The sequence below is a fragment of the Montipora foliosa genome, chromosome 7, assembly GCF_036669935.1.
Source record: "Montipora foliosa isolate CH-2021 chromosome 7, ASM3666993v2, whole genome shotgun sequence".
Classification (NCBI taxonomy): Eukaryota; Metazoa; Cnidaria; class Anthozoa; order Scleractinia; family Acroporidae; genus Montipora; species Montipora foliosa.
Window position 1 is genome coordinate 33129893 of NC_090875.1, and position 12500 is coordinate 33142392.

The 12500-nt window shown below is 38.9% G+C and overlaps 2 protein-coding genes across 2 annotated transcripts in view; both read right to left on the bottom strand.

Moving 5' to 3' along the window:
* Positions 1-12500, bottom strand: part of LOC138011857 (uncharacterized) — a 330121-nt gene that overhangs the window by 203391 nt on the left and 114230 nt on the right. The window lies entirely within an intron of this gene.
* Positions 789-5464, bottom strand: LOC138010284 (uncharacterized). Its single transcript, XM_068857215.1, has 2 exons — positions 5149-5464; positions 789-1300 (listed from the first exon to the last, which is right to left on the bottom strand). The coding sequence occupies exons 1-2, from the start codon at positions 5450-5452 to the stop codon at positions 858-860; spliced, it is 747 nt and encodes a 248-aa protein (XP_068713316.1). The 5' UTR covers positions 5453-5464; the 3' UTR covers positions 789-857.

The window sequence follows — 12500 nt, forward strand, 5'->3', positions numbered from 1 at the left end:
TATCAAACCACTGACTAAATACCCTAAAAATATACACGAAAAAAAAAATGCAATCTGGTTGGCTGAGAGAAGTGCAGTTTTTCGGTGACACAGTGCAGTAAAGAGGTAATTGAATGCTAAAAAGGCAATAAAGCAAGCATTCTGATTGGTCAATTAACAAAGAAGTTCGCAGATAGCCAATCCCTGGATTGCGTAAGTTGAAATGACAAAATCGCGGACAGATTTGACGAGAACGCGAGAGTAGCAATGTTTTCATTAAAAGTTGGAAGGAAACTGAAAAACAAAGACTACAAAAGAAGGCATAAGCAACTGGATAATGAAAGCTTTGAACCGGTCGCCCTCAACAAAATTGTCGGTAGGATTTTTAAGCTATAGTTCTAAAAAAGACGAACAAGACTGGCAAGACTAAGAGCCGACTGACAGTCTTCGTGTAATGGTAAGGGTCAAAACATTTTTCATGTAACTATACTATCAATAAGGAATCACATGATTTTTCTGGTGCAATTTGGAATAAATAAGCACTTGTAAATTTTTTCAAAGACTACAAATTGCTCTCACCCTACGGGCTCGTGCAAGTTTGAGCGTCTTTGAAAAAATTTGCTCCTGCTTATTTTTTGCAAATTGTACTTGAAATCATGTGATTACCTATACAAATTGTGTAGCACGTAGACAAATTTAGAGTTTTCTATTGTTGGTCACGTGACCATGGGCGTGGTATGATGACGTCATATTTAGTAAGAACCATTACATCCTTAGTAACGCACCCCAAAAAACACGTTAGTAGGCCCTTAACCTGACTCCTAAAAACAAAGCTGAATGTTCCGCGACACAGAGGTTTTGCTGTACTGAGCCAAGATTTAATTCATATACTTGGCAAATACATTAGCGCATGATTTTCCCGCTCTTTTTTCCGGTGAAATATTATTTAAATCATATAGGTGCCACAGGCGTAAATCTTGACCAGAAGACAGATGAAGTGGATTTGGAAAATCTCTAAAGACAATCTCGCTGGAATTGGGACCATATCCGGGAATGGTGTACTTTAAATTTCCCCCCGCGTTTGGCAGAAGGACAGTGTTTGATGTGGTTGTCATGACGACTCTTATGTTTTGCGATTCAGGATCGCATCCCCATTTGCTTGATCTATCGTTCCGATTAATGTCACAGTTCACCAATCCACTGAGGTGAAAGAGTTTGACAGCATCAACAGAGCCACCGACCTCAACCTCAAAGCGGCCAAACTGGTCATCTCTTACGCCAAAACACACTGCAGCTGAATTCAACTTTCGCCAAGGACGTTCTGTGACAAAATAGGTAAATTTTAAAAGGAGAAAACATTTGGTCAGTAAAAGCTGGTATAAATTGTAAAATAAGTTGGCCTGGACACACTATTGATTAATATCGTAAAATAAGTTTGCTTTTTTGTTTGGTTTTTTTTTTTATTTGTTTGAGCAGGTTGAAATTTTAACAGCTATTCAGCTGATGTGGACCATTATACCCACCCACTCATACACTCATAAAAGACAGCCATAACACCGGGAACCTGATCCCCTACTCCTCTCGAATAATGTGTGGGTTTTTTAACGTCCCATAGAGAACTTATGAACAGGTTGGACTTTTGTGAGACGGGGCGAACGGTTTATAGTCCTTATCCGAAAATACTTGAAAGTTTAACCATTTGCGGGTATCATTACAAAAGGGAGCACTTTCTGCTCAGTTACCCTGAGTGTTGGTCCGGCCAGAGTCGAACTCACGACCTCCCACATGGCAGTCTTCTGATCGTTTGTCCTACGTTGTGTCACTTCGGTTCTAGATCGCGACGTTTTGAATTCTTACTGCTTATTTTATTCAGGCGATAAGGCCGATTATGTAATAAGCTTAATGATGCACGCATTTCGGCTGGTCCTCACAATGATCTATTAGTGCACAGATGAACAGCTGAAACAAAAAAGTAAAAAAGTAAAGTGGTGCATTTATATAGCGCCCTTATCACAACGTTTCAAAGGCGCTTTACAATGATCAATTTACCCCCAGCGGACTGGAAGCGTATACAGGCGCAAATTGGAGCCGCTTCTAAGCAGTCCATGCATGCTGGTACTCATTTTACCGACCTCGGAAGGATGGAAAGCTGAGTGAACTTTAGCGGGTTAGAAGGTCGCCAATATTCCAATCTCTGCAGAACTTGGAATGGAACCCGGACCTTAGGGTTGGAAGGCAGGGATTTTACCACTGCGCCAACCCCTCCGCTGACATCATAGGGCGAAGGAAGCTATACCCTCATAAGATTTCACACTTGTAGCATCAATAGGGATAATGGCTTCAAAATTTCCGAAGTGTGGATAACACGACAAGCGATCGATACGTGAACGAGGGAACCATTTCGAATCAGACCTCAGGAAATTACTCAACGGAACAATAAGCCTGAATTCCACCAATCACAGCCGACTTCCGTTATACAAAGAGTAGCCCGTAACCAGTCGAGACGGTCGAAACGTCGTTATCGGCTACAACTCAAGTGAAGACATCGTGAGAGAAATGATTATACTTGTCTTGTTATTTACACAAGTATTGATTAATAGTATTTTCTTACTTAAAACGAGACAAATTGCTGCTCAGAGTTGTTTACATAGCAACAGTCAACAATCAAAAAAAAAGATTCACTTCTGATCAGTTCGGTAAAGTAAGAAACATTACATCATAACCGACTTTATAGTTGGTTCATAGTTCCTTCCCCTGCTGGCAATTGCAAAGTTCTCTTGAGGCTTATGCTATTCGTTTCGATTTTCGTTCTTCTCCATTCGCCGAGAATTAGAGCACAATGATGCGAGACAATTAAAAGACCAAGTAAATCAATACAATCGATTAAATTAAATGCAAAGTTAACAAAAACAAAACGTGCTGTTTTTGCTTCCTAAGCAAATGAACTGTAACTTAAAAGAGTCAGTGAAGATCTCGATTTCTTGAACGAAAGATTGCAATGGATGCCGTCGATTAGCCTGCGCATTGTTTTGGCTGAACGTAATCATCAAACATATTCGGAATTTCAATGGGAAAGAAAACGACATAAAATACCACAAACGGGTGCAACGAATGAGTTAAAAGCGGTTTCAAAGCGTTGTGTCATCTTTCGCAATCTTATCATCCCCTTTAAGTTGGTAGGAAGAGTCTTGAAGGAAATAAGAAAATGAGCAATGACAAGAGAAATGTTGGCGATGACTGTTCGTGTACGCGCATGGCAAATGTAAATAGAATTCTCGGATCGTTATCAATATGTGGGCAATGTCCCTTACGTAAATCATTTCATGTCCTTGGAGTTTCGGAACATAGCACAGGAATTCTAGTGTTTGATTGGCAAGAAGAGTCTTGAAGGAAATATAGAAAATGAGCGGTGACTGTTGTACGCGCACGATGCCGTTGGTTGTGGATTAGCGTAAAGGACAGCAGTGTTTTTTTCATTTGTCTGAGAAGTCCTCTTATTTTCATAGCGTGAAATATTACGGTGTTTTCGCAAAGTGTATGGGTGGAGCAATGGCCACGCAACAAAAGATCATTATGAGTTCTAAGAGGAAAAATATTCGTGCTGCACAAGCGGTGAGCATTTTAGGTCTTTAAGTACATTTTTTTCCCGTTCTCCGCGAATGAGGCCCTGTCCACACGCAGCTGGAAATTTTTGTATCCGCAATTTTCTTTCGAATACATCTTGTGTCCACACGTATCCAGCGAAATCGGAAATTTTCGAAATCGAAAATTTTCGAATGATGTCTCCAGAGTGCAATTTTTTGAATACGCTGCGAGTTCAGATACGTGTGGACAGTGGTATCCGTAAAATTTCGAACGTACTGGATCCAGTCTTTCCTGGATGAGATAAATCAACATGGCGTATCCGGTCCTTAGACCTTGAAAGACGGTAAAGAATTGTTTCCATATCTCAAAGTGCCCTTGGACGCGAGGTGCCTGGGAATGAAATTAAATCATTGGATTCGAAATGCTAACAGCTAGACCCAAATATTGTTTTTGGCCTAATTAGGCCTAAGGTTAGCATTTCTAAGGGGTTTGGGCTTTTTCAACAGTTATATTGTAACTTCAGTCTGCATTTTACACTGACCAATTCCAGTGATTTAACTTCATTCCCAGGCACCTCACGTCCAAGGGCACTTTGAGATATGGAAACAAGTCTTTATTTGAAAGACTCTTACGTACATCTCGTTAACAAAACAGAGAAAATGGCGCCAACATACGTTTTTGCGCATGCTCATCAAGCAAAATCTTTGTCAAAAGCACTAGACGCTAGAGTAATAAATGTGTATCCGGATACGTGTGGACAGTAAAAACGATGCAAAAACGACTGGAATACGCTAAGTGTGGACGCGGATATTTTTGAATCCGAAAAATAAAATAAAAGAAAAATCCGGATAAAAGTACTGTGGACGCATCCTCAAAAAGCCAGGGGCAGATAGTGCGGACGGGAACAAGACCGGAGCGGGCGAGAAAAATACGACGAGCTACAGTACGAAGAAAAAATAAGAGCCGATTATTTTTTTCGTCGCACTTTTGCAAGTCGCCCGCTCCGATTTTGTCCTCGTCCCCACTATCTGCCTCAGGGTCTCTGAGGAAGGGTAACCATTGTATTTCTCATTGAGCGCTTTCCATTCGACCAGGAATTTGGAAAAAAAAAATCCAATAGGTACGCTTAAGGACTGATCGAATGGAACGGAAATTTTCCAGAAAATAATTTTGGACATTTTGGCATATCTTGCAAAGTGGTCCTAAAGTTTTGGAACATCAGAAAAATTCGGTGGCATCGGCTCATTTCTGGTCGCTGTTTACATTTTGGGACAATACTCTTTGATGTGACCACATGAAATTACCGAAATTTTTAACTCAAGCCTCTGGTTAAAGGGAAAGCGCCCACGGTAACTTATTTCAAACATGTACGAAGTTTCTAAATCTAGAGGAAATCATTATTGTCCGCCAAAAGTTTGATTTTCAACATAAAGCATCAATTCATAGAATAAGATTGACAAATAAATTTCATTGATTGTCTGAACTAGAAGCTAATTCTTTTTGCTCACAAGATAAGAATAACGAGAATGAAGTACAAAGGGATTACGGTGATATTTGATATTCTAAACAGAAAAACCAACTTACCAGAATCAGGGTTATTCCCATAAACGGATGTTGGTTTCTCCACAAAATACTTGGGACGAAAATATTTGGTGTCGTTGTTGAACTCGCAAGTCTTGTCAGCAAGATTGTAGTTGAGGCTTTGACAAGCTGGTTGCATATTGCAAGCGATGTAACAAGAAGCCAGACGGTCAGCAATGAACGATTGATACGAGTGATCAACAAGAGCGAAGCCGTATTCTGTTAGGGGTTGATAAGTACATGATTTAGCAGCTGATGCAAGGCTATGGGTAAAGATCAGACAAAGAATGACAGGAAAAGCTGCCATATCTTTTCGTTTTTCTTTGAAAAGCGCACTGTTATTCTCTCGAAGAGTATAACCGACCCAACTCTGTTCAATAAAACTAACAGGTGAAAAATGAATTGATCCTCGGAGGGGGAGATATATTACGAGTACAGAATTAGCTTAATTAGTGTAATGGGACACCATGAATATAGTTGAATTCTGATCTCAAGCGAAAGGAAAACTCTCTAACAATATTGAAATGAAAAATTAAATGCATAAATATGAAAGGAAAAATGTTTAATGTCAAATAAAGGGAAAACGCGTTATAGATTTAATCGTGTTTCTTGGAAAGACGTGCCATTATACTTCAATACAAACGTCAATGCTTTCTATAAATATTAAAACGTCCAATGTGAATTGATACCTGTGGGGGAATTTAATCACAGTAATTATTATTGATGGTCACTCTTAAGTGCAGCTGAATTGTGGCCTCAAATGAAGGAAAACTCTTCGTGTAATATTGTAACTATGAGATAAATACCGAGAATAGTGCTATTATTCCATATACCTCCCGAGGGCCGTAGGCCTGAGGGTTGTATATGGATTAATACCGACGTTCAAGGTCAGGCCACCAGGTATAACTCAACATCGCATCTTACGACTTTCTCCCTTTTTTTCGCTGGAATTTCGTTCTTCCAAACTTTTCGAGTTTAAAGAATTGAATAAAACAATTCGCGCTTGTTGGCTACAGACTGGTTATAGCCAATTCGGCGCTACGCTCCTCGTTGGCTTTTTACCATCTCATATCCAACGCGCTCTCGTGGAATAATTGTTAATTATTAAATTCTCAACCTCGGATAATGCATTTCGCGTGCTCTGATTGGTTCACTCAATCTTGGTTATCAGCTCATATACCTTGGTTTGACCTTATATGGTAAATGATTGCGTCAAGCGTTGCTAAACTAAAAATGTTTTCGTCGGAATGCCAAATTTCTCTTTGAATAAAGCCAAAAAGGAGAAAAAAAACTTTTTTTGTGGAAAGTTTGGATCAATTCCGACGTTTAGAAGTACGCGAAAAGGCAAGAAATGTTTTTGTGATGAGCCTGCGTCTGTCTGACAACAAGGTATTACCCAACATCGCATCAGTTCTCATCAAGTTTTTTTCGATTTCGCTCGGATTTGCTCGCTTTTTCCGCTCGTATTTCGTACTACCAAATTTTTGGAGTAGAAGGAATTTAATAAAACAATTATTCCATTCGCACTTGTTGGATATGAGACTGGTTAAAGCCAACTCGGCGCTACGCGCCTCGTTGGCTATTTACCATCTCATATCCAACTCTCGCTCATGGAATAATTGTTAATTATTAAATTCTCAACCTCGGATAATGCAATTCTCGTGCTCTGATTGGTTTACTCAATCTCGGTTATCAGCTCATATACCTTACTTTCACCTTATATGGTAAATGATTGCGCTTAGAGTTGCTAAACTAAAAACTTTTACGCCAGAAAGCGAAATTTCTTTCGGTATAAAGCAAAAGAAAAAGGTTTTTGTGGAAAGTTTGGATCACTTTCGAAGCTTAGAGATAAGCGAAAAGGTAAGAAATGTTTTTGTGATGAGCCTGCGTCTGTCTGACCACGAGGTATTACATGTACACAACATCGCATCTTCATCAACTTTTTTCGATTTCGCTAGGATTTTCTCGCTTTTTTCGCTCGTATTTCGTACTTCTAAACTTTTGGAGTTTAAGGAATTCGATAAAATAATTATTCCATTCGCGCTTATTGGATATGAGAGTGGTTATAGCCAACTCGGCGCTACGCGCCTCGTTGGCTATTTACCATCTGATATCCAACGCGCGCTCATGGAATAATTGTTAATTATTCGCAAAGAGCGCGCAGGGCGTGGAGCTCCCGGTATTAAACTGAGTATTCCGGTGCTGTTGTATCAACCATGGTACTATGATTAATTCAGATCTTTTGTTCAAGGGAACAAGTACCGGCTAATTGGGAGGCTCACATCTTCGTGGGATCGAAACGAAGACAATGGAATTGACAAAAACTGTGTGATTTTCACAGGATTTTGAAAATAGTTCAGGGCACAGCGTGATTTTCACAGGTTTTTGAGAAACAACAGACTGAATTATTTATGGCGTTTTCCACCTTGGTACATTTCTTTGTCGAGGTACGACCACTCATTCCGGTACGAGTTCGTCCCAGTGCTCTCTTATCGCTCGGTATAGAGTGTTTTCACGTGACGTCACGGCGGCCATGTTAGTGTACCCAACTAATCCCCTGGAAATTGAGCTTTATTATCATGCAAACATTTTCTTTTGTTTTGGTGGAAAAACAATGTTACTGATCACGTTAGTGAGCGAAATTTCTCCCGGTATAAAGGGAAAAAAAAACCTTTTTGTGGAACGTTTTGATCAATTCCGAAGCTTACAAGCACGCAAAAAGGTGAGAAATGTTTTTGTCATGAGCCTGCGTCTGTCAGGCCACCAGGTATAACTCAACATCGCATCTTAGGACTTTCTCCCTTTTTTTGCTGGAATTTCTTTCTTCCAAACTTTTCGAGTTTAAAGAATTTAATAAAACAATTCACGCTTGTTGGCTACCAGACTGGTTATAGCCAACTCGGCGCTACGCACCTCGTTGGCTATTTACCATCTCATATCCAACGCGCTCTCGTGGAATAATTGTTAATTATTCGCAAAGAGCGCACAGGGCATGGAGCTCCCAGTATTGTGGTCTGTCTGTGGTATATCACTGTCGGGAGGGTAAACGATCGGAGGTCGACCTCACGGTGTAAGGGACTCCGTGTCCCGAATGGTTGACTATCCACGGGTATTGTCCCGTAATGTACATAAATGAATTCATGTAGAAAGAAATGGTTGTCGAGGAAATTATTAATCTAAGTTACCCCAAAATAATCCTCGATTTTGGAAAAAACAAGTTCCTTACTGATCTTGCCTTAATTTTGTGGGAGCTTAAGAAATCATTGCTGGCGATATTTAAGTTCAAAACCAAAATTAAAGAATCCATCTTGCATTTGATATTTCTTAGCTGTATTTGAAAAGATAGATGTAAGCACTATTGCCAAAAACAAGAACAAAAGATCTTAAGGCCCGGGAAAATGGTTCATTGAACAGCGATGTTAAAACAATTCCAAGTTGCAGATTTGCAGACAAAGGGGCAGAAATGTACATAAGTTGAAAATAAACGAGAAGAACTATATTGTCAGATCATAAGATATATTTGTCTATTTTTCTAGTCTAGTGAAACGGTCGCCGTCGATCGAAGGTTTTAAGACCCCCAGAAGAAATTCACTGAAATTTAAACCCACTCCCAGTTATATCTACAATTTAATCTTGATATCGTTGGAAATAGGCGATAGAAAAACACGTTGTTTCTCTAAGCAGGAGTATCTCTAAAGTTAGGTTTGTATGTTTCCATAAACGGAAATTTACGCAACCACGACAAGAATAGTGGTTTAAATTTGAAAAGAATGAAAGATCTGTCGACATCGAAGAGAATTACGTGATGCATGATTGTCGGAAAAAATACATTTATACAAAACGCTTTTTTTTTTTGTTGTAAGAAATAGGGCAAGGAAAGCCTAAGTCAAAAGACCTTTCTTTGAAGGGATATTGATGTCATATTCCCTCACATTTAACTTTAATGCTAAAGGTGCAAGTCCCTTAAATATCGGAATACCTCTGAAGAACATTATTATATGCTTTGGTTTTTATGTCTTTGAAGCAGTTTCACAGCAAGTTGAAATCTCATCTTTGACGACGAGAAAAGTAGAAATGTAATATTGAAATCTTCGTAGGTTTTCGAGTAGATCAGCCGACGTCAAATATGCTAATATAATTGTTTCCCGCCCAAACTCACTGTATGCGCAGTCATTTACACTAAAAGGTTCTCTCATCAACTGGAAGCAGGTGAGTTCTGGATAACAAGCTTCCGCGGAGTTGCGGCCACTTATTTAAGTGTTTAAGTAACGGCAGATAGTGAAGTAATTTAAAGAGAGTCTGACTAATTGCACAACTAGAAAAGAAAATTCACTGCACATATGTAACGGTTTGAAAAGAGATGGGTGAAAAAAGATATTGCAAGTTTTATGCATGATGACATTGTGACTATTCACCTCTGACCAAACGAACAAGGGCTTGCCGTTTCGCTAATCGGTTACCGAGGAGCAAATTTTATCGATAAACTCGGCTGATTAGTGAACTTGTGTGGTATATACTAAAACGATTATTCCCCTCAGAGTCGGTAAAAGTGGTGGAAATTGATCTCCATTTCGGTAAATAATCGTCAACTATTCTTAAATGGAAATGAATCACATGCGAAAACCTTGAGTAATTTTAATCTTAAAGAAAAAGCGAACTGACAGTAACCGTACTGTCTCAAAACGTCAGATATATATCAAAACCTAAAACTGCTACTCAAATAGAGAAAGGTGCAATTAAAGAAGGATTGGCTTCCATATAAGTAACGAGGGCGAGTATTCTTAATGAATACACCATTAATTACAAACAGTAGCTTAAAATTGACGCCATATGCATTAGGGGAAAAAACTCTCTAAGAGCTTTTCGCCCTTATTTTGTCCACCCTTACTCTTTAAATTAAATTACATTGCACAAGCCATCTAGTTCCCATTTCCAACTTATTTTAGCATTAAAAATCAAGAACCCTTTATTACCTGGCTTGGTATCGCCGATGTTCAATCTGATGTTTGAAACTATTTTTGTAATATTTTCGTTTCCGTAATAACATTTTCTATTTCATTTGTGGGCGTGGGGGGTGGTGCGTTTTTGTTTTACGTATTTTTCCTATAGGCTATTTTACACTCAAGCTGAAACTTCAACAAAAAGGAAAAAAGAAATAAAAAATATACATATCTTTAGCTCTGCTATTTTAAGTTATAGTAGAAAACAAAACTTCATATTAAACTTTGCTAATTTCTATCGGTGTGTATATTTACTTTCCGCAGAGAGCTGAAAAGATTTTAAAAGTCTTAACTAATTGCCAAAAAACCTAAGAAGAGTCTAAAATTAGCCCTCTAACAAGATCTAAGAAGGTTGTTTCTTCAAAATATAGTACTTGAAGATATACTTAAGATAAGTAAAAACGCGAACGGATTGTTGAACAGACCACTTTTTGAAAAGCACATTATTCTAAATATAAGCAGTATGAACACAACTTTCGGGCTGTGCACTGTTCAATAGCTTTCACTTCCCATTATGTGATAAACGCTTTTTGGTAATATTCTTGAGCTCTTTGACAATTACAAATGACAACTAATCGGTGGGAAGGACAACTGTAATATCTTTTTCAAACATTTGCAACATGAAAATGGGTTTCTGAAAGGAAACGTATTGAGCAAAATTTGAACGAAAAGGACAGGGTATTAGGGCTGGAAACCAGGGCCCGGTTGTTCAAAAGCCGATTAGCGCTAATCCCAAATTAAAAATTAACCAAAGAATTTATTTCTCTACTCCCAAATGCTGTTCAACGTTGATATTCGGCGGAACTTTACATTAAAAAAAGTCAATCTCGAAAAACAAAAATTGGCAAAAGGAACTTTCACGAAAAAGGTGGAAACATGAAACAAATGTTTACGCTAATCCTGGATTAAGTTAATCGGCTTTCGAACAACCGAGATACAAAGCTAAGAACTTTAAGCGATTTCGCTTGTTGTGCGTATGTGGGCGTGTTTTTTATTTCGCAGATATTTTTGTTCTCACAGGTGCGCATTATCTGCATTTTCCCCAAAAAGCAACGAATAAAAGATAAAGCCCCCAGGAGGAACGAAGAAATGAATATAAGATATTTGGATGCTTTTACCACCGAGTGACTTTCGCAGCTGTCCTTGAAAAAAATATATTGCCCTAATTGAATGTTATTCGTCGAAAAGTAAATAGAAATCAAATGCAACATCGAAAACAAGCTATCAGGTGCTAATTCAATGACGACTGCGACGACAAAGTGTCACCTGGTGAGCCAACCCCTACGGCATTAACAAAGACTTTTACGGTAGTTGCGTTCCGACGAAGGAGGACGCATTGTAGTCGTGTCGTTTTACGAATGTCCCGAATATGTTTCGCGGATATCGATCGTGATGCCTTGCGATCTCAGGGTTTGGACGCCATCTTGGACTGGCTGGCCGACGCCGGGGCACATGACCTCAATCTGATGTGATTGTGAATATGTCATCCCTCGACATCGGGTTAGTATCGCCATGCCGGCATGCTCAGATGAAAGCGGTAAAAAATCCCTATATTTCCACGACCTTTGCAGTTGCACGTGTTGGCTGCACGACTGTTTTCTTTGTTGTATTTTGCAAACGTAGTTGTGTTAATTTATGTCAAGTATCAGTAGCAAATATGACTAAAGCTACTTATCAGAAAATCAAAAAGCTGTGTAGTAGAAGAACAGACACTACAATTTCACCCGCATGGCAATTCGCGTCGGCAACGATCCCGAGTTGTGATTTGTCAACTCGGCTGCTTTAATTTCACAGGAGATTCAAATTCTCTCTGCGTACTGCCAGAAAGCACCCCACAAGTCTACTTTCCCTGAATATTTCCGGGCTATCAGTGCAATAAAAAATATTATTTAACTAGACACCAAACGCACTTTACTAATCCGTGATTACTACTAGTTTTACTGAACTACTTCACAGTTATTTCATCTGTCAAATTATCCAACTGAGCATAAATTACTACACGTAACCAGCGGAGATAATTAATATTTACCTGTAATTTTCAGTTATGGAGGCCAAAATCGACATATCTTTGACAGAACAGTTTATACACGTGAAGCTACACTCTTCCTTTTGTAGTGAGATCTTAAAACTAAATATATCTCTATAATCATCTCCCTTGGAGAAATAGTCTTTTAGATCGCGCAGCGAGGAATGCTGGTAATACTATTAGTCAACACTTTTTTAAAGGATGTATACTTATGTTACTTTTATCAATAAAATACTGACACAAATTTTGCTGGTTTTGTTTTAAAAGAAAGGCCATAAAACAGCATATCGTCAATGTGGGTAGGTCTGAGTGACTTGAGCAAGCTGAAA